General features: G+C 24.1%; 2 protein-coding genes across 3 annotated transcripts in view; one reads left to right on the plus strand and one right to left on the minus strand.

Annotated features, from left to right (window-relative positions):
* The window catches only part of LOC117172415 (sushi, von Willebrand factor type A, EGF and pentraxin domain-containing protein 1), a 94,116-nt gene extending 82,850 nt beyond the window's left edge, over window positions 1-11,266 (plus strand). For both annotated transcript variants that reach the window (XM_033360326.1, XM_033360328.1), the window contains 4 exons: window positions 372-721; window positions 4,707-4,909; window positions 4,995-5,111; window positions 10,491-11,266. In XM_033360326.1, the coding sequence (XP_033216217.1) occupies window positions 372-721; window positions 4,707-4,909; window positions 4,995-5,111; window positions 10,491-10,522 (702 nt within the window). In that variant the 3' untranslated portion in view covers window positions 10,523-11,266. The remainder of the gene's footprint in view (window positions 1-371; window positions 722-4,706; window positions 4,910-4,994; window positions 5,112-10,490) is intronic.
* Window positions 1-25,977, minus strand: part of LOC117172416 — a 42,897-nt gene that overhangs the window by 16,446 nt on the left and 474 nt on the right. Inside the window, exons 2-4 of the mRNA XM_033360329.1 lie at window positions 21,378-21,435; window positions 21,216-21,284; window positions 20,862-21,103 (exon numbers count right to left, since the gene is read on the minus strand). Coding sequence (XP_033216220.1) covers window positions 20,862-21,103; window positions 21,216-21,284; window positions 21,378-21,435 — 369 coding nt within the window. The remainder of the gene's footprint in view (window positions 1-20,861; window positions 21,104-21,215; window positions 21,285-21,377; window positions 21,436-25,977) is intronic.

Genomic DNA, 25,977 nt, shown 5'->3' on the forward strand with positions numbered 1-25,977 from the left:
TATGTCGCCAGTAATTTTTAGAGATTGAAAATCATCATCCTATATTTTTTATTAATGTTATTTAAAAAATATAAAACGAAATTTCTCCTTTTAATTTTCAACACTAGGTACTTGTTCATAAAATTTGTTTACAAAATTAGGTTAATTTGCTTCACCCTTTGTATTAACATACAAGTTTTTTAAAATTCAAAAATCAAGTCACATAAATATCTTAAAAAAGAATAATTTTGTACCACGTTTTTTAATTTCATCCCACCGTGGATTGAGAACCCCTTTCTGGTTCGTATCTTTAGAGTTCCCTATTCCCAAGCTTCTCGTACCTTTGAGTTCGAGTGTATTTGGTATTTGAAATTGAACCGTTTTCGTTACAGGCAAGCAAATCGGATTGCACGAATCCATGTGAAACGAGTGGAGAAGAATTCCACTGCGATGCTAATGCTCATTGCCTCCTAATTCCTGAAACTAGCGACTTCAAGTGCGAATGCAAGCCAGGCTACAACGGAACAGGTCATGAATGTACGGATGTATGTCTCAACTATTGCGACAATGAAGGAATTTGCTTCAAGGACTCGAGGGGACAACCATCTTGCCGATGCAGTGGCAGCTTCACTGGAAAGACATGTGCTGAGAAATCGGACTTCTTCTATATCACTGGAGGAATAGCTGGAGGCGTCATTCTTGTTATATTTATTGCCCTTCTTGTCTGGATGATCTGTGTTAGGTTTGTGTTTACTTTTACATTTAAACAACAGTGAGACCCTTCAATAGCCCTCCCTTCTATAGCCGTCCCTTCTATAACCCTCACTTATATAGCCATCCCTTCTATAGCTATCCCTTCTATAGTTCTCCCTTATATAACCCTCCCTTATATAGATATCCCTTCTATAGCCCTTCTGAGAAATGACGCCGCGCTGCAGGTAGGTGTAACAAAAGCTGCGCTGGATTCGCGATTGTCACTCGGGCGAGCACTCAGGCGTGATCAAACGAAAGCAGAGCGGGCTATAATGAGTTAGTTCCCATCCACCATCAACCCCAAAATCGACGCTATAGAAGAATACAAATTAGTACAAAATTAATTTAAATTAGTTAAATAATTAATTCCTAACTAAGACAAGTAGTAAAACACGGTATTTCCACAAATCTAAATTTTCTGGTCTTTTCTGAAGTGTAAAAGTCTTTCAATTATTAAAAAAGTAATTATTATTAATTTCTACAATTTTATTAATTCAAAATCTAAATAATTGGAATCCTCTGTATTATTTCAATTCTCTTGAAATATATAAATGTTATTCTCACCATGAAATTTTTTAATTTCATGGTGAGAATAACATTTATATATTTCGAAGGAGTTAAAAAGATATTTGACAAAATTTCGAGAATCTTTTGGAGTTTGAGAATATTTTTAATTTCTTTTAAAATTCTGAAATTACTAAATATCTTTTCATTGGAATCGAATTATTCCTAAAACTGTGAAAAATATTCAAGTATTCGAAAAATTGCCTTAAAATCTTCTACATTTTTTTTAACGTTTTTAGATATCTTTTGAAATATAAAAAAATTAGTTTTCTTTAAAAATTAATAAACAAATAAACAATATTTAAAATTTGCACGCAAACCGACAGAAATTTTTGTTATTTTCTCGAAACCTTTCAAAATTGCCATAAAGCTTTGAAATTTTGCTACGAAATCTTAAAATTAGGTTTTTCGAATGAATATAATTTTAAGTTTTTTCCAAGAATCTTACGAAACTTTTTTTATTATCTTGAAACCTTTCAGAATCCTTCAGAAGCTTCAAAACTTTATTTTAAAACCTCCTATAATTCTACTTCTAAAATTCTACAAAAAGTGCCCTTAAATCTTTTAGATTTTTATCTACAATTTTCGAAATTTTTTAAATTAAAACAAAAATTTAAACAGCCATTTAAAATTAATTTAAATATATATATTTTTTTAATTTTTATTAGAATTGTTTAAAAAATGGTTTATTACCTTCAAATATTTCAAATTTCTGAAAATACTTCTAAATTTGTTGTTCGCAATCTTCAAAAATCTAGATTTTGCTGTAAATTTTTTTTAATCTCTACAAGTTTAAAATTATTTTTGACTCTTTTCAAAAACTTCTAAATATTTTTTAAACTTAATAGAATTTTTCCTACATTTTTTTAAATTCTGAAAATTTTTTAAAATTAGTCTTTCAAATAATTTTTCACCAAATTATGAAATCATTTGAAATTATTTGAAAAATTTACAATGAATTTTTCATACAAAAATGACAAATTTTCCTAAAAATCTTAAGAAAATCGATTTATTCTCTTAAAAATGTAAAAATGCTTAAAATACTTCTCAATTCTTGATTCGAATTCTTCAAAAATATAAATTAAAATTTTATTTTGAAACATAAAGTATTTTCTTAAAATTATTTATAAACGAATTTCAAAAATCACTTTAAATTTGTTTTTAATTTTTTGAAATCATTTAAAGTTACGATTTGTTACCGTAATTGACATAATTTTTGCAAATAAGCAAAAACTCTCCTGAATATTATCTCTTTATTTATAAATTTTATTATTTGGTTTAAAATTTAACAATTTTCATAAAAAGATATGCTTTTTGGTTGTCTTTTGGGGGTAAAAATTCAGTTCTTTTCGTAAAAAAATTAACCTTTTGTTTAAAATTCATATTTTATTGCTAATAAATCAACTGAAATATTGTCTGAATAAAAATATTTCTGGAAATTTGTCTTTTTGATATAACACTTAATTTTTTTCAGTATAAACATTGCATCTTTCTTGCGAAAATGCAAATATTTTGATGAAAATCGAACTAGTTCCTAGAAATTTGTCTTTTTCTTAAAAATTCCTATTTTAGTATTGAAAAGTCAATTGAAATCTTGTTGGATAAAAATTTGACTCTTATTTGAAAATTTTTCTATTTGATTCAAAAATTCACCCGCTTTAGTAGTATTTTCGTTTTTCTTGAACAAAAATGCAAGATTTTGGTTTAAAAAGTTCGTATTTTTGTATTAAAAAATTCGATTTTTCCATAGAAACTTATTTTTAGTTCAAAAATTCGTTTTTTGATCTCAAAAAGTCAAGTGGAATCTTTTTTGAATAAAAATTCAACTATAATAAAAATTATTTAAAATAATAAAAATTCATCTGTTTTAAGAGGAACTTCATCTTTCTTGAATAAAAATGTAGCTATTTGGTGAATAATTCAACTTTTTTTTTAACTTAATTCTTTTTGGTTAAACATTTTTCTTTTTGGATTGGAAATTCAATTTTTTTCGTAGAATATTTTTTAACAGCAAATCCAACTATTTTTTTCGTCGAAAACTTATCTTTTTTACTCAAAAATTTATTTATTCTAGTAGAAATATGATTTTTTTACGAAAATGCAACTTTTTGGTTAAAAATTCTTCTTCTTTGCTTGAGTATTCAAATATTTTGTTGCAAAGATTTGGTTAAATTAGTTTGTTAAAAAATAATTTTTATTTTGGATATTTATATTTTAAGCTAAAATTCATCTCTTTGGTTGAAAGTTTAACTATTTTGTTAAAAACTAATCATTTTTCATTGATAATTCAACTAATTGGGTAAACTTGAAACTACATTGTTCAATTTGCTTGGAAATTTAACTGTTTCGTGGAAACGCCTGTTTTGGTTAAGAATTAATTTTTTAACTGAAAATTGATCTTTTCCATTTTTTTAGAACCATTTTTAGTCAAAATTTATCCTTTTTGGGTAAAAAAATGAGAAAATTAACATTTTGCTGAAAAGTTATATTCTTTGTTTGACACTTTAATTTTTGTAGCGAAAATTCGTCTTTCGGCTTTAAGGTTCAACAATTAACTGAAAATGCCACTTTTAATTTTTTCAGATTGATCTTTTTTAGTTGAAAATTCTCCTTTTTTAGTAAAAAAAAAAATAATTTTCTTGGCTTGAAAATTAAATTTTTTTAGATAAAATTCATCTTTTGTCTTGAAGGTTCAACAATTTATATAAACTTTTATTTACTTCTTGACTCAAAAGAATGTTATTTCTTGAAAATTCTTTCTTTTTGGCAATACATTTAGAAATAAATAAATTTAATCATTTTTTGTTTACACAAAACTATGTCACTTTTTTGTCGGGAATTTATCTTTTTATTTTTAAGTTTTTTTTTACCTGAAATACTGTTTTATTCCTTTTATAAATGATTTTATGTTAAAAATATTACAGGATTAAAATTCTGGTATTTGAATGTTAATGAACAAGAAAAAAAATTAGTCAAGGAAAAATCCGCCAATTTCGAAACTGAAGTTCCCGAAAACCCTGCCTAATTCTAGTAGCAACAACTAGCAATAACTAATAAAAAAATTCTGAAAACTAAAAATACGTAAAATTAAAAAGGAGGTTGGGGGGCATTGTGTAGAAACATATTTTCACAGTCGGTTACAGGGGGATTGGGGGTCTTATAGAGGTTCTAAAATTTGTTACGTCATTTGAGTGGGACCCCTAACCTTCGCGCGGCATTATTGAGAAAGCGGGATCCAAACTTTGAACGAAAGCCCGAACTCGGATTACGATTAATGGCACTATTGAGAGTGACACTATTCAGAGTAGCACTATTGAGAAAGGCACTATTAAGAGTGGCATTATTGAGAGTGGCACTAACGAGAGGGGTGCTATTGAGAATTTTACTGAGTAAAAATTCTCTTTTTGAAGGTCATCGAAAAAGAAAGAACCAAAGAAAATGCTCACACCAGCTACAGATCAAAACGGTTCGCAAGTTAACTTTTACTATGGCGCACCAACGCCATATGCAGAGTCTATCGCTCCTTCTCATCACAGTACATATGCTCATTATTATGATGATGAAGAAGACGGCTGGGAGATGCCGAACTTTTATAATGAGACATACATGAAAGGTAGATAATTGTTTTTTTTATCTGTTTTTTTTTTTTTTAACAAAATTTAATTTTCTGTGCTATATTGTAAACATTTTTTTCACAGAGAGTCTACACAATGGAGGCAAAATGAACAGCCTTGCGCGATCAAACGCAAGTATTTATGGAACTAAAGACGATCTCTACGACAGACTGAAACGACATGCATATCCAGGCAAAAAAGGTATGTAATCTTTCTTTCATAGGCTAGTGAAAATAATTTCTAGCGATTCTTACTCAAACTTTTACGAATTTAAAAAAAAAATTGTTTTTTAACGGATTTTTAACTTGAAGTAGTTTCTTCATGGAAATCGCAGAAAAAATGTACCGCTTTGGGATTGAATATTTTTTTAATTAGCTCGAGAAAGAAAAACAATAAATTAATCATTATTACATTATTTGAATTTCGCGGGAAAATGTATCGCTATCGCTTCAAATGGGAAAGGGCGCTTAATTTAAATGTTAAAAGAAATCAAAGTAATAAAAAACATATTATTCGCATTAAAAAAGTGCCTTATTCAGGGCTTCTACAATATCACAATTTCTAAATTAAAATTAAATTTAAATAAGATTAAAATTAAATTGAAAATCTTATTTAACGCCTAGTAATCAAATTAATGTACAAAATTCCTAAAAATATAATCAAGAATCCAACGACCAAAATTCGACAACCACCATAAAAATTTCTTATTAAAATTTGAAAAAAGATCAAAATTCTCCTAAAAAAGAAAAAAAATTCTTTTTTGGACAAAAATAAAAAATATTTCTTCCTATTTTATTCTTGCCTGAAAAAGAATTCTTTTCCTTTTTAGGAAAAGTTTTTTTTTCAAATTTCAATATGAACAAAAAGTACATGAATTTTCTCATCTAAAAAAATATTAATTTTTACCAAAATTAATTAAAATGGTTAGAATGTTAAAAAAATAAATTTTTGGACCAAATAAAACAATGATTATTTTTTTTAAATCGAAGAATTAAATTAATTTTTCAAGATAAATTTACAAATCAAAGCTTGAATAGTTCAATTAATTTCTAACTAGAAAGAAACGAATTTGCAGCCAAATAAATTAATTTTTAATCACAATGATGAATTTTCAACCAAAAAAGACGGATTTTCCAAAAATAGTCGAATTTTCACCTAAAACAGAATAATTTTCAACTGAAAATAGAATACTTAAATTTTCAGTAAAAAACTTAAATTTCAATAAAAGGAAATAAATTTTAAGCGAAATAGTTTAATTTTCTACCAAGAAGAATAAATTTAAATTAAAATAGATACATTTTCCAAAAAATGGACTTATTTTAAATAAGAATGAAGTAATTTTTATACAAAAAGACCAATTTTAAACCAAAATTAGAATAGTATAAATGTTCGAAAAATTATTTTAAAAAAAGAGGTTTTCAACAAAACTGTTTTTTCGTTCAAAATAATGATTATTTAACAGAAAATAGAATTAAATTTTCAGTTAAGACAATACATTTATAACAAAAAAATTAATTCTCCGAAAAAGAATTGAATTTCAAAACAAAAGATAAATTTTTAAACAAAAAAGATACATTTTCAATAGGATAAATAAATTTTCAACAAAAAAAGATAAATTTACAAACCAAAACTAGAATAGTTTAATTTACAGTTAGAAAAGTAAATTTTTAACAGAAAACTAGTTTTCAGCAAAATTAATTAATCTTCAACCAAAAAGAAATTCATTTTTTGACAAAAAAAATAATTTCTTATCACAGTGATAAATTTTCAACCAAAAATATGATTTTTTGACAATATATTACAATTTTCAACCCAAAAGACGATTTTTCTATAAAAAAACACGAATTTTTAATGTAAAAATAGGTCAATTTTTGACTAATAATAGAATAATTAAATTTTCAGTGAAAGAATTAATATTCAATAAAATCAAAGTAAATTTTCAACCAAAAAGATTAAATTTTATTTAATATAGATACATTTCAATAAAAAATATAATAGTTACATTTTTACTTGCAAAATTAATTATATATAAGAATAAATTAGTTTTCAACCAAAAAGATAAATTTTCAGCCCAAATTAGATTAGTTAAAATGTTAGAAAATAAATTTTCCACTAAAAAAAACGAATTTTCAAAGAAATATATTTTTTTTTGTCCAAAAAAATGATTTTACAAGAAACAATAGAAGAATTGAATTGAAAACAAATAAATTTGTTGAATTGTAAACAAATGAATTATCAACAAAATAATTTAATTTTAAACCCAAAAAATGAATTTTTTAACAAAAAAGATATATTTTCAATAAAATATTTAAATTTTCAGCTAAAAAAAGAGAAATTTATGAACTAAAACTAGAATAGTTCAATTTGCAGTTATAAAAGTAAATTTTTAAAAAAAGGAGCTTACTTCAAAATTATTTAATTTTCAACCTAAAAGAAACGAATTATCAGACAAAGAAATTAATTTTTAATCACAATGATTAATTTTCCAGAAAAAAATGTGCATTTTTAACAACAAATTGGAATTTCCAACCCAAATGATGATTTTTTTTACATAGAAAAAAAACTAATTTTGAACTAAAAAAAAAAAGTAAATTAGAAAATTGAATAGTTAAAGTGAATTTTTAACTAAAATGAGAAATCTTTAACTAAAAAAAAAATCTAATTTTTAACCAAATACATGAATATTTAACTAAAAAGATAAATTCTCCACGAAAAATAAAATACTTCAATTTCCAGTTATTGAAAAAAATGTGCAACCAACAAAGAAACGAATTTTCAACGAAATAGTATAATTTTCAACCAAAAAGATTAAATTTTAATTAAAATAGATCGATTTTTTACCAAAACTGAAATAGTTACATTTTTAGTTGAAAAAATTAATTCTAAAGATGAATAAAGTAATTTTAAACAAAAAAGATCAATTTTCAACGAAAATTAGAATAGTTAAGTTTTTACAGATTGTTGAATTTTCATCTAAAAAAGATTCCAGTTTACTTCTCAAGATCGAAAAATGTATTTTTCAACAACAAAAAATAGGTTTCTACGAAAAAATTGAATTTTCAATACAAAAAGACGAAATTTGTCAACTAAAAATGATCAGTTTTTAACGAAATAGTTTTTTAAGAATATTTTAAGATGATTTTTTAATTTAAAAAATAAAAATTTTAAATAGTTAAATTTGTACCCAGAAAAGATTTCAGTTCTCTTTTTCACACCAAAATATTAAATGTAAACAAAAAGTAAATTTTATACGAAATAATTAAATTTTAAGCGAAACAACATAATTTTCAACCAAAAAGTATGATTTTTCAACAAAATTGTTGAATTATTAAGCCAACCATTGCATTTTTATTCAAGAAAGATGTAATTTCTTCTGAAACAGGGGATTTTTAAAATCAAAAAGACAAAATTTTGGAAAAGAGTTCAATTTTTAACTGAATAGTTTGTATTTTTTTTTTAATTACATTTTTTCGAAAACAGATGAATTGAAAAATACCTATACAAAGCAGTTGAATTTTTATCCAAAAAAGATTCCACGTCACTTTCCAAGAGCAGCATATAAATTGTAAACAATAAGTTAATTTTCTGCCAAGTAGTCGAATTATTTATCAAAAAGTATGACTTTTTGATAATATTGTTTTTTTCAACCAAACAGTTGCATTTTTGTCCAAGAAAAATAAAAATTCTACTAAAACAAATAAATTTTTAAATCAAAAAGAACATTTTTTTAAAAAGATAGTTCAATTTCCATCCAAAAAGATTTCAATTGACTCTCCAACACAAAAATACGAAATTTAAACAAAAAGTACATTTTGTAGGAAATATTTGAATTTTCAACTAAACAGTTGCATTTTGGTACAAGAAAAATGATAATTCTACTAAAATAAATGAATTCTTAAATCAAAAAGAGAGTTGATTTTTCATCTAAAAAGATTTCAATTGACTCTGCAACACAAAAATACGAAAATTAAACAAAAAGTAAATTTTCAACCGAACAGTTGCATTTTTGTACAAGAAAAATGAAAATTCTGCTAAAACAAATAAATTTTTAAATCAAAAAGACAAATTTTTAAAAAGAGAGTTGAATTTTTATCCAAAAGATTTCGATTTACTCTTCAACACAAAAATACGAAATGTAAACAAAAAGCACATTTTTTAGGAAATAGTTCAATTTTTAACAAAACTGTCGCATTTTTATCCAAGAAAAATGCAATATTTCTACTAAAAAAATGAACATTAAAAAAAAAAACATTTTTCAGAAAAATTAGTTTTCTAAAATTTTAGAAATTTAAATTAGATTAAAATCCAAATTAAAAATCCCATTTAACGTCCAATAATCAAATTGATGCAAACTCCTGTTTTAAAAAAAACTCCAATTGTAATCTGAAAAAATAAAAAAAAATAAATAATTTTTGGACAAAAATAAAAAAGAGGAAAGAAAAATTAAAAAATTGTTTTTGTTTATTCGTTGTGGTTCAAATTTGGTCCTTGGATTCTTTTTTTTTACATGAGTTTGCCTCAATTAGTTTTTAATCCCAAACAGATTCAAGTTCACTTATCAGCATCAAAATATGAATTTTAAACAAAAGGTTAATGTTCTTCAAATGACTTTCCAACACAAAAATACGAAATTTAATCAAAAAGTACATTTTCTTGGAAATATTTGAATTTTCAACCAAACAGTTGCATTTTTGTCCAATATAAATCAAAATTCAACTAAAATAAATGAATTCCTAAATCAAAAAGAGAGTTGATTTTTCATCTAAAAATGTTTCAATTGACTCTCCAACACAAAAATACGAAATTTAAACAAAAAGTACATTTTCTAGGAAAAATTTTAATTTTCAACCGAACAGTTGCATTTTTGTACAAGAAAAATGAAAATTCTGCTTAAACAAATAAATTTTTAAATCAATAAGACAAATTTTCGAAAAGAGAATTGAATTTTTATCCAAAAAGATTTCAGTTTACTCTTCAACACAAAAATACGAAATTTAAACAAAATGTACATTTTCTAGGAAATAGTTCAATTTTTAACAAAACAGTCGCATTTTTATCCAAGAAAAAGACAATATTTCTACTAACAAAGATGAACGTTAAAAAAAACATTTTTCAGAAAAATTAGTTTTCTAAAATTTTAGAAATTCAAATTAGATTAAAATCCAAATTAAAATCCCATTTAACGTATAATAATCAAATTGATGCAAACTCTTGTTTCAAAACAAACTCCTAATTTAATCTGAAAAAAATGAAATAATTTTTGGACAAAAATAAACAAGAGAAAAGAAAAATGAAAAAATTGTTTTTGTTTGTTCGCTGTGGTTCAAATTTGGTCCTTGGATTCTTTTTTTTTCAACATGAGTTTCCCTTAATTAGTTTTTAATCCAAAAAAGATTCAAGTTGACTTATCAGCATTAAAATATGAATTTTAAACAAAAGTATAATGTTCTTCGAAAATAATTGGATTTTTATCCCGAAAAGTCGAAATTTCAACAAAAATTGTTTCCAAAACTTCCCACATTTTCTCCCCATTAATTAAAAAAAATGTATTATTTCCTAACTTTAAAAATTTATTTACAGATAAAAGTGACAGTGACAGCGAAGGACAGTGACCTCAAAAATTGAGGGTCTCAAGAGACGTTAATTAAAAATGTACCCAAAGGGTTGCCGAAGATCAGTCGATGTTGTTATACCTAAAAGTTGTTATTTATGTTTCGTCACATATGGACAATATAGAAAATCAAGGTTAAATAAAAATCGACCGGTAAGCTAAATAACAAATTTCGATACTTCAGGATTCCAGGAGACTTCTTTTAAAAGAGTTTCCTTTCCTGATTTTTTTTTCGTCGAAATAAAAACATTAGATACTCGAAATAATGAGGTCATCGTGTAGTTTAGAAACCGTGTAGTTTACCATTTTTCCACCGCTGTTGCCAGTAGCGAACTCGAAAATAAATTTCAAATTACAATTTTCATTTGCTACTGCATCACAATTTTTAATGAATACTCTAAAAAATCAGCGGTGAGAATCGCGCGAATTTTGATATTAAAAAGGGACTGAATTGTGTATGTATATTTTTGTATGATTGTGAAAAAAAAGAGAGCGGAAGAATGAAATTATTATAGAAACGATTATAGTGTTTGAATGTAGTCTTTTGTATTTAATACTAAATGTTCTTACACTACCGACGGATAGTATCGAAAATCTGAGCGGGTGACCTATCCAAAATTAGTCTTTGAAAGGTGGTAGTGCTGCCCAGAAAATAGATAAAAATATTTTCGAAAAAGTGTTGGAAAGATTATTAAATTCTGTTTTGAATTTTGACCGAAAAAAAAACGATTTTTCTACAAAATATATGAATTTTTGAGAAAAGAGTTTAACTTTCAACAACAAAATTAATTTTCAGTTAAAATAATAAATATTTAATTAAAATAACTAAATTTTCAATTATAATGATTATATTTCAGAAAAGAAGATTAATTTTCTACCAAAAAAAAAAATTAGATTTTTCAACAAAATACAAGAACTTTTGACAAAAGTTGAACTTTCAACGTAAACAATGAATTTCCACCAAAATGATGGATATTTAATTGGTATACTTAAATTTGTATTAAAAAAGAATTAATTATAAACATAAAGATTAAATTTATATTGAAAAAAAAGATTTTTCAACAAAATACATGATTTTTTTTACAAAAGTTTAACTTTCAACAACAAAAAATTAATTTTCTGCTAAAATAATGGAAATTTAATTGGAATACTTAATTTTTCAATCAAAATACAAAATTTTTTTACAAAATTGTTCAACTTTCAAACTAAAAAAGAAAAATTTTCAAACCAAATAGTTGAATTACAATTTTAAAGATCAATTTTTATCAAACTGATGAATTTTTATATACAATGATTAATCTTCAATTGAAATTGTAAAATTTGAAACAAAAAAGATTAATTTTCAACTTCAATGATGAATCTTCAACTGAAATAGTTCAATATTCAACCAAACAAATGAATTTTCAATAAAATATATAATTTTTTAACTAAAAAATATAAATTTTCAAATAAAAATTAAATAGGTAAATTTTCAGTTGAAAAAGTTTTGTTTCTACCAAAAATATATAATTTAAAATAAAAGAATGAAAAATTTAATTGGAACAGTTATTTTCCGTTAAAATGATAAATCTTCAACAGAAATGATTGAGTATTAACACACAAAGATGAATTTTCAACAAGGAAGAATATTTTCTACCAAAAAAACGATTTTTCAACTAAAAAAAATACTCTCTTAACCAAAGAGATAAGTTTTTAACTAAAATGATGAAATATTCAATTAGAGTAATTAAATTTTCACTTTCAAATTAACAATTAAAAAAATAGTTACATTTTCAAAAAAAAAAAAGAAGTTTTCAATTATAAAATTTTTTTTCCAAAACATAGTTGCATTTTCAAACAATGTGATTAATTTTTAATTAAAATAATGAACTTTCCACTGGAATAGTGGAATTTTAAACTAAAAAGATGATTTTTCATCTAAAATGATGAATATTTAATTGAAATGCTTGAATATTATAAAAAAAAGAATTTCAAACATGAAAATTAACCTGCTACTAAAAAAAAAATTAATTTTCAACGAAGAAGATGCAGTTTCAACTAAAATGATGAATCTTCAACTAGAATAATAGAATTTTCGACCAAAGATAAAGACAAAAATAATATTCCGATTGAATTACAAAATTCGACCAAAATCCGAATTGAATTTTTGTCCTTATCATGTGATAATTCAATACTCACAAGGCCAAATTACTTGATCTGGGGTTCATTTAATGCAGAATTTAATAATATTTTCAACACTTTTTCGAAAATATTTTCATCTATTTTCTGGACAGGACTATCACCTTTCAAAGATTTGAAAAAAAGCTGATAAGATTTCTAAGAGAGTTGTCGAGTCTGATTTTTTAATTAGGTTTTCAATTTTTTTATAAATTAACAAATATGACGAAAAAATGGTTATTTTTCTATTTAACGTTCCCGGTGCTCGTCAGTAACAGGAAAATGTTTAAAATAGCCCATTTTGCATAGAGTAACATTAGTTAAAGATGTTTCAACATTACACAATAAACAAAAAAAAATTTTTGTAAACAATATATTTGTTACAAAACAATATTATATTCAAAAAATTTTCTCTTAAGGTTAAAATTGTTTATATCATAAACAAATTAAATGAACAAATGCAGTAATCAGGAATTTTTCGAGAGAAAAATTCGTTTTTTTTCGACGTCAATTTTTTTAATTAGGAACTGTATGATAATTTTAGCAAAATTTTAACCAAATTTATTATGAAGATCCCAATTAAAAGTCTGATATCGAAAAAAAAAAGAATTTTTTCGGTCGGCAGATGCTCCAATAATGCATTTGTTTATATAATTTGTTTATAATGTAAACAGCTATAATATTAAGAGAAAAATTTTTTAAATATAAAATTGTTTCCATTCGAATCTCTCGCAATATACAGTAGAATCTCGATTATCCGAGGCTCCGCGTTATCCGAGGCTCCGCATTATCCGAGGCTCCGCATTATCCGAGGCTCCGCATTATCCGAGGCTCCGCATTATCCGAGGCTCCGCATTATCCGAGGCTCCGCATTATCCGAGGCTCCGCATTATCCGAGGCTCCGCGTTATCCGAGGCAACGAGACTCATCCAAGCACTCCACATTAACCGTGGTGTATGCTCGGATAATACGGAAAATCATTTTAAAAAGCAGATAAAGCTGCTACGCCTTAATTCTGGATTGGCGCAGTTGTTGGCAATTATTAATAAATTAATAAATTAATAAAAATAAATCCACATTCGTACGGTTTTTACTTTTATTTACTAAATGTTAATATTTATTTCACTTCCCAATTTCGTACTTCTTCCGTATTATCCGAGTTTTCGCTTATCCGAGGTATCTCCTCTCGACATTAACTCGGATAATCGAGGTTCTACTGTAATTTGAAAAACGTAAATCATAGAAAATCGCAGAAAACATTTTCTCAACAAATAATTTGTTTACGAACATTTGTTGTTTATTGCATAATACTGGAACACCGGGAACTTCAAATAGCAAAAATGGCCACTTTTTTCGTCATATTTGTTTATTTATAAAAAAAAATTGAAAATCTAATTCAAAAATCGGTCAATATTTATGGGCTGTACGTTATTTTGAACCAAAAAAGTCATTTTTTTCCCACTGTGCGTCGATAGTGTCTTTACTTTTCAAAAGAAGAGAGTTTTTTTACAACTCAATGACTAACGGTGCGAACGTGACATAATATGTATATGTAATATTAATATAGGTAAGCGAATTTAAACATTGTTACTATAAATATGTATCTGTTTTGTACAATAATTTACGTAGTCTAAAGAATGCGAGTTCCACGTAAAGTATGTTCGGGTGAATACGAGTAGGATTTTGCAGTATAGTTATTCGTGACAGTTAAATGTGCACGGTCATTTTTAAATAGTCTTCGATGTATAAAATTTTCTAATTATCCTTAACGAGTTAAGCTAATATGCAGAGATATTCTGATTTACAGTAACAGTCTAAGACGCGAATTAAGGTGCAAAGTGACACTTCAACGCGTCCCAATAATAAGGTTCTATCTCGAAGAGTGCAAATTGAAAGGTTCTACCCTGCCCAAAAAATTGGAACGATTCTGAAAGGAAATTTCTAAAAGCTTCTGAAACAATAGAAAAAATTTTCTTTTCAGATTTTACCAGAATCTTTCTGAAATCTACTTCCGAATTTTTCAGTTTCTTTCCAAAAATTCGTCCCAATATAAATATCAGATTTTATCAGAAATGTCCCATTTATTTTTATCAGATTTTATAAGAAATTATTGATTAATATTGATATTATTAATAATATATTATTTTGTTTTTGCAAATTAATATTATTTAAAAAATAATAATAGTTTCAACAAACAAAATAATTGTGTAAACAAGGTTTAACAAATAATTCCTTTATCCGTAATTTTTTCACTAACTTACTATCAAAATTATAAAACAGTTACAAATTCGAAAAAATGATTTAATTAATAAAATAATTCAATTTCGAAATTTTTTAAATGAATAACTTTTTACTTTCTAATCCTTCAATATATCTTCATTTTTAAAGTTTATTTAGAATTACATAATAATTACACATCAAGTTCTATTACACAATATTTACAGAAAAATATTACATAATTTTAATTTTAAAAAAGGGATCAATAATTAAAATTGTAGCGCTATAAAAAAATGCGTTATAATATTATTATTTTTAATTTAAAAAAAAAACAATGGATTTTAACCAAACGAAAGAAATCTGCAACAAAATAACATATTGATTTTTCACTGGTAAAAATTTTCATTTTTAACTACCAAAAAAGATTCGATTTCAATGAAAAAAAATTTATATCAAAAGATTAATTTTTTACCAAGAAAGATTTTAATTAAATTATCAACACCAAAATGTGATGTTTTAAAAAAAAATTAATTTTAAACCAAATAGTTGAATTTTATACAAAAGTAAATGAATTATTAAGCTAAAAGACGAAAGTTCAACAAAACACGTAGAATTTTCAATAATAAAGGATAGCTTTTCCACAAAAAGGTTAATTGTAAAGGATTTAGTTGGATTTTTAACCAAAAAAGTTTTTAATATTTAATCAAAACCAGTTGAATTCTACCAGAGGTAAATGTCCTTCACAAAAATTTAATTTTCTACGAAAAAAGATCGTATTTAACAAAATAATAATTGAATTTTCAGTCAAATAGTAGAATTTTCAACTAAAAATTTTATTTTTGAATCATAACAGTACAATTTTTAACAAAGAGATCATTTTTTAACAAAATAGTCCAAGTTTGAACTTGCAAAGATGAATTTTCCACAAAAAAGTTCATTACTAAATAAAACAGATGTCTTTGCTACCGAACAAAAGAATTTTCTATGCAAGAAATGAATTTTTGACAAAAAAAAATTATTTTTTTTTTACAAAATAGTTGAATTTTCAACTTGCGAAGATGAATTTTCAATCAAATGTTTGAATTTGCGGACAAAAAAGAATAAACTTTAAACAAATACCGAACAGGTAAATTTTCAAGCCAAAACTGACGATTCTATTCTGCAGACAATTTAATTTTTAACAAAAAAGTTCATTTTTAAATAATAAATATGACTTTTTGACCAAAAAAGATCAATTTTCAATACAAAAGGACGAATTTTCTGTTCAAAACAGTTTAATTCCCCACGAAAAAAAATAATTTTAACAAAAAGTTTTTTTTGAAATAAGAAATATGACTTTTTGAAAAAAAAACATGAATTTTCAGTCCAAAAGGACGAATATTCTATTCAAAACAGTTGAATTTTTAAAAGAAAAAAATTAATTTTGACAAGAAGTTCATTTTTTAATAAGAAAGCTGAATTTTCAATCCAAAAGGTGAAAAATGCACAATTATAATTGTTTAACACGAGCTAATTAACCGAAAGTTATAACTGCATTCAATTGGATGAGATCACAAATGAAATAGAGCCTTTTCATTCGAGCTTCCGAGATAGAACCTTACAATACGCATTTGCGAAATAGAACCTTATCGTTTGGACGCATCGAATTTTTATTCATAGTCGACCTATTATTAAATTTCCGCGTTTCTGGCGTACAAAGTTTAGAATATCACTGCCAAAGAGTTAAATTTGTACTTTCCAAGCGTCAAATAATACGAGAAGTATTTAATTCGCTTACAATTATACATTGAAGGCAAAGTCACGGTGATTTTCAAGAGAATTACTTGAAAATGCTGCACATTAGAATCAACATATATTATGTAGATAAATATTTCTTAAAATATTAATTTTTATATATAATTCTATGATATATCATTAAAGTTTTTAATCGTGCTCAATGTTTAATTACAAGTCGACAAAATACTAAATAAAACCTACTGCGTTATGTTATGACAAAAATTGTATAAACGCTTTAATTTACTTGTTTCTTAAAATAAAGCTTTTCAATTATACGTTGAAAATATATAAATTTGTTGTTAAATATTAATTTAAAAATCTCCTCTTCATGCGGGGCTTTTCAAAAAGTAGGTCACGCTATTTTGAACCATTTATAACCCCCACCCCTTTTTTTAGGACACATTTTTTGAAATTTAATTTGAGAAAAGTATTTAATTTAATACAAAAAGTTCGATATTTAAAGTCAAAATATATCGGATTTTTAACAAAATAGTTGAATTTTCTACCAAATTGTTCAATTTTCACAGAAAAAATTTAATTCAACAACAAAAGATTTTAACAAAATAGTCGAGCCTTTCAACAAAAAAGACAACTTTTTTCAAGTGAGCTGAATTTTCCACTAAAACCTTTTCTACCATAAAACTTTTGGATAAAAGTTGAGAATGAAAAAAAAAGAAAATTAGTTTTTGGCAAAATAGTTGAATTTGTTACCAGATAGTTATTCAAACAAAAAATTTAATCCAAAGGACGAATTATCCATACAAAAAGACGGTTCTTTAAAAAAAAAAGAGTTAATTTTTTTAAAAACTATTAAAGTTGTAACTAAATAGTTGAATTATTAACTACAAAGATGAATTTTCAAAAAACAAAAAAAAGATTTCTGACAAAAAAGTTCGATTTTGAACAAAATAATTCAATTTCCAACAAAATAGTTGGATTTATCACAAAATAATTAAAATTGTAACAAAATAGTTTAATTTTCAACTAAAAAGATGAATTTTCAAAACAAAAAAAGGTATCTAACAAAACAGTTCGATTTTGATAAAAATAATTGAATTTTTAACAAAATAATTAAAATCGTAAAAAAATAGTTGAATTTTCAGCTAAATAGATAAATTTTTAAAAAAATATTCCTAACAAAACTGTTGCTTTTCAAAAAAATAATTGAATTTCCAACAGAATAATTGAATTTTTCATGAAATAATTAAAAATCTTTTTTAAAAAAGTTAAATTTTCAAGCCAAAACTCACGATTCTTTTCCGCAGACAGTTCAATTTTCAACAAAAAAGTTCATTTAAAAATAATAAACATGACTGTTTGGCCAAAAAGATGAATTTCAAGAAAACACTTAAATTTTTTAAATTGTATTGTTAATATTATTATTGTTATATTATAATAATATTAATATTGTTAATAATATATAATATCAATTAATATAATCAATTAATAATTAATATTGTTCATATTATTATTATATTGTTATTTTATTATTGATTGTATTGTATTTTAACAAAATAGTTGAGACTTTCGGCCAAAAAGACAACTTTTTTTTAAAGTGAACTGAATTTTCCACTAAAAACTTTTCTACCATAAAAACGATTTTTTAACAACAAAAAAGTTGAATTTTGAACAAACCAAAATACCTTGACATAAAAATTGAATGTTGAAAAAAAGTTAAATTTTTAACAAAATAGTGAGCTTTGTTACCACATAGTTAAATCGAAAAAGACAAATTTTTTACAAGAATGTTGAATTCTCTACCTAAATATATTAATTTTTTACTAAAAAGTTAAATTTCAAACAAATAGATTAATTTCCAAAAAAAAGATATATTGTTTAACCCAAAAAAATTTGGTTGTATTTTTGACAAAAATAAAAGAATTCTTAACTCAGAAAAACAAATTTTTTAGGAAACATTGAAAAGCTTAAGTCAAAAAAAGAATTTTCTTCTAGATAGTTGACTTTGAAACCTAAAAGATGATTTGAATTGAAATAGTTTCATTTTAATCAAATAATTAAATCTTTGTGTCAAAAAGACAAGTTTTTTTGTGAGAGTTGAATTTTTCACCGATAACTTTTATACCAACAAAGAAGAATTTTTTATAAAAAAAATTCTTTAACAAGGAATTGAATTTTCGAAGAAAATTTTTCGATTTTAACAAACTAGTTAAATTTTCAACAAAATAATTACATTTTCTACAAAATAGAGGAATTTATAACCACTTAGTTCAATTCAAAAAGTATTTATCAACCAAATAGTTGCACAAAGAATTAAATAGTTATTAAATAATTGTGTAACAAAACAAAAAATGTTTAACAAATTAATTAAATTTTGAACAAAATTTTTGGATTTTCCACTAGAATGATAAATCTTTACTTAAAAAAAAAGAAATTTCATCTAAGAAGTTTAACATTTACACAAAACAAATTAATATTTAACGAAACAGTTGCATTTTTAACGAAGAAAATATTTTAGTTCTAAATAAAAACGTTTTGAATTCTACGTCCAAAAATAATAATTTTCTACTGGAAAGTGAATTGTGTTAATTTGCAATCTAAAGAGACGAATTTTAAAGAAAAGATGATCTTTTTTGAGCCAAAAAAATAATTTTGTACAAAACAGTTGAGTTTTAAACCTGAAAAGATGAATTTTCAACCACACAATTGAATTTTCAGCATAAAAAGATTAATTTGCAAATCAAATTGTCGAATTTTCAAATTAAAAAGAAAAACTAAACTTCGACCACAAATATTTGCATTTTTTACTAAATAGTTGAATCTTAAAGCTCAAAAGATCAGTTTTTTTATAAGATAATTAAATTTTCACTAAGTAATTTTATACAACAAAGATAAATTTTCAATCTTGAAAACAGAAACTTTTAATCCAAAAGACGAATTAAAATAAATTATATTTTTATGCCGAAAAATGAATTTTCCACAAAATACATTAATTTTCAACAAAGTAGTTGAATTTTTGATCCAAAATAAATAATTAAAACCAAAAGTCTTTTTTCCAAAATGAAACGAATTTATAGTCGAACAGTTAAAAGGCCAATCAAAGAAATTAATTTTCAACTCAAATGAAAAATCTTTAACTGAAATAGTTCAACTTTCAGTTGCAAAATAAATTTTTCATAAAAAATATTCCAACAAAATACATTTCAATTTTCAACCGAAGAGATGACTTTTTTTGTCAATTTTCTACAAAAGAAGATGAATTTTAAAATCAGAAAGACGAGTTTTCTATCAAACAGTTGAATTTTTAACTTTAAAATATAAATTTTAAACGAAAAATTTAATTTCCAACGAAACAGAGGAATTTTAAGAATCGAATGAAAAATATTGAAAAATGAAATTCCCGAATAATAAAATTCTCGGAATTAAAAAATGCTGAAATTGGAAAATTCTCGAATGATGACGCTTTAAAACAATTTATAATTTTACCGAATAGGAATATTCCGGAACTAGAAAATTTCGAATTTAAACAAGAAATAAAATTGTTTTCTAATCAATATTATTGATTTATTAAAAATACAATAATGAAATATTTCCACCTAGGAAATTTTTTTTAACGTTTAAAGTGTTTTTTGATTATTGCGAATTCCCAATTTAAAAAAAATGTAAAAACAGGTTTCGAGATAAATCAGTACTGAAAAAAGTTCCTTTAATAAAATTATTTGATTTTTGTATTTTTAATAATTAAGTAATATTCATTAAAAAAACCTTTTTTTTTAATTATTTAAATACAAGAATTTTTTAGTTCGGATATTTTATAATTTAGCAACTTTATTGTTTGGTAATTTTCCAATTCAGAATTTTTATGTTACGGCAACTTTATAATTTCGGGAATTTTCAATTCGTTAATTTTAAAGTGACAGAAATTTTATTTTTCGAAATTTGCGATTCGTCCCAATTTTAAACAAAAAACAATCAATTTACAATAACAACGAAAAAACTTTAAATCAAAGAGTTGAATTTTCAAACGAAAAAGAAGAATTGTCACTGAAAAATTTACTAGCATATTTTTCAATAAAAAAGAATGAACTTTCAACTAAAAACATTAGGAAAAAGTTTTCTTGAAAAATGGGGGCAAAAAGTGACATTTAAAAAAAAGAAGGAAATTAAGGAATAAGGGAAAAAGTCCGTATTTATGTTTATGATTGGTTTAAATTCAATTGCAATGGCAGTACTCTGTAGACATTTTTTTCAAAATTAGCAGATATGCCCTTATAATTAAGAAGGGTTGATAATTTTTTTTTCAGATGTGGTGAAGAAATTTTCGAAAATTTCTGAGAAGAAAAATCAATTTTGCAATGACAGTCATCTAAGTTTATATCATCATTGACATCGTTTCCAAGCTCAGAATCACTTTCTCCACTTTCAGAAGTACTTTCCTCAATTTGATCACTGTCACTTTCTCTTGTCTTTTTTGCTATAATTATTTAGAAAAAATATTATTTGGTATTTAGAGAATAAAAAAATCATTAGGAACGAGTAAAATCTTTTTAAAATTTTCAAGATAATCAAATTTTAATTTTACGTACCGAAATTTTCACCCTGGATCAAAGTCATATATTGACGTATGACAATATTAGTTGGCTCTTTTGCTAGTACTAGAATGTAATAAAAAATATATAAAAATGTATAAAATTATATACATTTTTAATCGAGAAATGAATTCCATAATAAATATTGATATAGCCTACTGGACTTTCCTAGTACTTCAGCATTTACATAATCCTTGGTCATCACTGCTATAATAAACTGAAAAGATTTTTTATTTATAATTTATTAAGTTTCAAAATTCACTGCCTTTTCCCAGTAACTAATTTTCATTTTTCCTGATTATTAATATTTCAAGATCAAAATTAAAACCTTGTAACACTTTTTACATAAAATCTTTTATGAATTAAATAAAAAAATTTTAATTAAGATTTTTAATTAATTTATTTATTATTATTATATTTATTATTATTATTTATTAATGTTCTTTTAAATATTTAAAATTATCCAGGATAAATTTATAGAACTTCAAAAGAATTCAAATTGCATTAAAAAAATTCAAGTTGAATTAACAATACTTCAAATGAATTGGAAGAAGTTCCGAAAAAATCCATGAATATAAAATAAGTATATATTAGTAAAATTATAGTGTATATAGAGAAATTAAGGAAAAATAAAAAGAATTCCAAAATTCTTTAAGTCATTAGAAAATTGCTTGGAATCTTTTAAAATATCCTGAAATCTCTTAAAACTTTATATAGTTGTTAAAAATTTCATGGAATTTTTAAAAATAAACTATAGTATTTACAATTTTTTAGATACTTTAAAATCATTAATATTTTATGAAATCCCTTTAAATTATTAAAATAATTGAAAAAATCCTTTTAATATTTATATTCCTTAAAATATTTCAAATTCTCTTAAATATTTTGAAATGCATGAAACCCTTCAGATGATTAAACTACATTATAGTTGTTAAAAATTTCATGAAATTTTTAAAAATAATCTAAAGTATTTACAATTTTGTAAATACTTTGAAATCGTTAATATTTTATGAAATCCCTTTATATTATTAAAATAATTGAAAAAATCCTTTTAATATTTATATTTATGTTCCTTAAAATATTTCAAATTCTCTTAAATATTTTGAAATGCATCAAACCCTTCAGACGAATAAAATACATTATATAAAAAATTCTTTAAATCTTTTAAAATACCCTAAAATTTTTACAATCACTTTGAAACCGTTTTTTAATCCCTTAAAACCTTTGAAAATTCTGTTAAAAATGTAGAACTTTATCTTTTAATCCCTAAGATATCGCAAATCCTCTGAAATCTTTTTAAATTCCTTGAAACTTTTTTAAGCTCTTGAAAAGTCTTTGCCGTTTTTAAAAATCCCTTGAGTCCTTTGAGTTCCTTAAAATTATTGAAATCTAATAAAAATTCCTTTATAATTTTAATATGCCCTAAGAAATTTCCGTACGTTTAAATCCTTTAAAATCTTTTTTTAGATCCCTTGCACTTTTCGAAGCCCTTTAAAATCCTTTGAAACTTTTCAAAGCTATTGAAAATACGTTGGAATTTTTTAAGATAATCTAAAACTTTCCAATTTTTTTAACTCTTCGGCATTTTTGAAAATTCCCCTAAAATTTTCGAAATCCTTTCATATTATTGAAAAGCATATATCAAAAATTTCATAAAATACTTGAAAATATTTGAAATCACTTTAAACCCGTTTTAAAATTCCTTGAAACTTTCTAAAGCCCTTCAAAATTCTGTTAAAATTTAGAAGCTTTTTTAAACCGTAAGATATTGCAAATCATCTCAAATCTTTTTAAATTATTTAAAACTTTTTTAAGTTTTAGAAATTCTATACCGTTTTTAAAAATACCTTAAAACCCTTAAAGTCGCTTGGATTCCCGTAAAATTATTAAAATCGATTCAAAATTCACTAAATATTTTTAAATACCCTTAAATATTTCTATCCTTTGAAGTCCTTTGAAATATTTTTTAGACCCCTTCAAACTTTTTAAGACCCTTTAAAATTCCTTGGCATTTAAAAAAATAATCTTAAAAATTCTTCGAAATCCCTTCGAATTATTATTAAGATTTTTAAAAAAATGGGAATCTTTTAAAATGCACTATAATATTTAACATCTCCTGAAATATTTTGAAATATTTTGAAACTACTTGTAAAATTGTAAAGCTCTTAAAAATTCCTTGCAATTTTAAAAATAATCTAGAACCTTCGAATTTTTTTAACTCCTATGAAGTCCCTTGAAATTTTATCAAACTTTTCAAACCTTTTGAAAATTCCTTGGCATTTAAAAAAATACTTTAAAATCATTAAAATTTTTATAAATCCCGTCAAATTATTGAAATAATTTGAAAATTTATTCGGAATATTCTTAAATATCTTAAAATAGTTTCAATCCTATGAAATCTTTTAAACACCTTTGAAACCTTTTAAATCTCTTTAAAATTCCATGGATTTAAGAAAATACCCTAACATCTTGGAATACCTTTCAGATTACTAAAAAATATATCAAAAAATTCTTTTAAATACCATAAAATATTTGCAATCACTTTAAAACCTTTAAAAATTGTTTTAACTTCTTTAAACTTTTTTTAATTTTCGAAATTTTTTTGCTGTTTTTAAAAATACCTTAAAATCCTTGGTCATTTGAAATCCCTTAAATTAAAGGAATCTATTAAAAATTCCTTTAATATTTTTATAATACCCTCAAATATTTCCATAGTTTTAAATCCATCGCCATCTTTTTTAGATCCCTGTAAACTTTTTAAGACCCTTTAAAATTCCTTGGCATTTTTAAAAATAATATTAAAAATTCCTTGAGATCCCTTCGAATTATTAAAGTGCACTACAAAATTGGGAATATTTCAAAATCCCCTGTAATATTTCAAATCTTCTAAAGTCTTTTGAAAACTTTTTAAACTATTGTGACATTTTAAAGCTCTTGAAAATTCCTCGGAATTTTTAGAAATACCCTAAAATCTTAAAAATTCTTTAGAACCTTTCCAGATTATTGAAATATATTAACAAATTCTTTAAAGTTTTTAAAATAACCGAAAATATTTACAATCTTTTGAAACCATTTTTAAATAATTTGAAACCTGTTAAATCCTTTTAAAATTCTGTTAAAAAATTAGAACTTAAAAAAAACTGAAGATATTGCAAATCCTCTGAAATAATTTAAGATCCCTTAAAACTTTATTGATTTTTTCAAAATTCTTTGCCGTTTTTAAAATTGCCTCAAAATCTTTGAAGACCCTTAGGATCCATTAAAATTATTGAAAAATATTCAAATTTCCTTTAATTAAACTAAATAATCTTAGATCTTGAAAATGCCCTGAAATCCCTTCAAATTATTATCATGTATTAAAAAAATTAGGAATGATACAGAATATTCTGTAATATTTAAAATTTTCTTAATTCTTTTGCAATTTTTTAAAACCCCTTGAAAAATTTAAAAGTTCTTGAAAATCCCTTCGCATTTTTAGAAATGCCCTATAATCCTACAAATTCTTTGGAATCTTTCCAGATTAATTAAATATTTTAGAATTTTTTCAAATAACCGAAAATATAGTCATTGGAAATGCTTTGAAAATCCCTTAAAACTTTTTAAAGCCCTTAAAACTTTTTTAAGTTCTTGAAAATTCTTCTTCTCTTTTAAAAATACCTTAAAATCCTTAAAGTCCCTTAGGATCCACTTAAAATTATTGAAATCTATTCAAAATTCCTTTAAATAACAAAAAAATAATCTAAAATCTTAAACATTCCTTGAAGCACTTTCAAATTATTATCATGTGTTAAAAAATGGGAATCTTTTAAAAGACCCTGTAATATTTGTAATTTTCTGCAGTATCTTGTAATCTTTTAAAATCCCTATTTTTAAGCTCTTGAAAATTCCTTAAAATTTTTAGAAATATCCTAAAATCTTAAAATTTCTTTAAATTTGTAAAAATAACTGAAAATATTAACAATCCTTTTGAAACCCCTTTTAAATCTCTATTAAAATACCTTAAAATCTTTATAATCCTTTTGGAATTCTTTTAGATTATTGATATACATATATTTATAATTCTTTAAATCTTTTAATATCACCTCAAATATTTAAAATATTTTGAAATATGTTGAAGCCCCTTAAAGCTGTTAAAGGTGCATGAAAATTTTGTGGAGTTTTTTGAAAATACTCGAAAGTATCGAAAATCCTTTGAAATCCTTTCAAATTATTAAAATTTTTAAACAAATCTTCGGTATAATTCAAACAACCCTAAAATATTTAAAAGGGATTTTTAAAAAATCAGAAATTATACAAGCCGGAATATCGAGATTTTTTTAAAAAATGTGCTGGTTGTTGGTTTTTTTTTTTGTAATTGAAAATTGAATGTTTTTGCGCCAGTGAAATGCATCACGCTAGCTATAGTGTATGTCGGGCTGCAGTCACCTTTTCTTATTTCAAGTCTCTTAAAATCTGTATTATTATAATTTAATTTTTATTACTTTATTATATTATTTCATTATATTATTATTTTATTATTATATGTTCCCCTTAGCCCCAAAGACGGATTTTTTTGCAGATTTTATTTTATGCGACTCCGAGATAGTTCGGATGACTGCAGCCTGGCATACACAAATGTAGCATGTTGCATTTTACAGGCGCAAAAAGCACTCAATTTTCAATTGCAACAAAAAAACAAGAATATTTGTCGAAAAAATATCTATGATCCGGCCGGTATAATTGTATTATGGTTAAAATATTGCATTAAAAATACATTCTT

This window comes from Belonocnema kinseyi, chromosome 5 (assembly GCF_010883055.1).
Source record: "Belonocnema kinseyi isolate 2016_QV_RU_SX_M_011 chromosome 5, B_treatae_v1, whole genome shotgun sequence".
NCBI lineage: Eukaryota > Metazoa > Arthropoda > Insecta > Hymenoptera > Cynipidae > Belonocnema > Belonocnema kinseyi.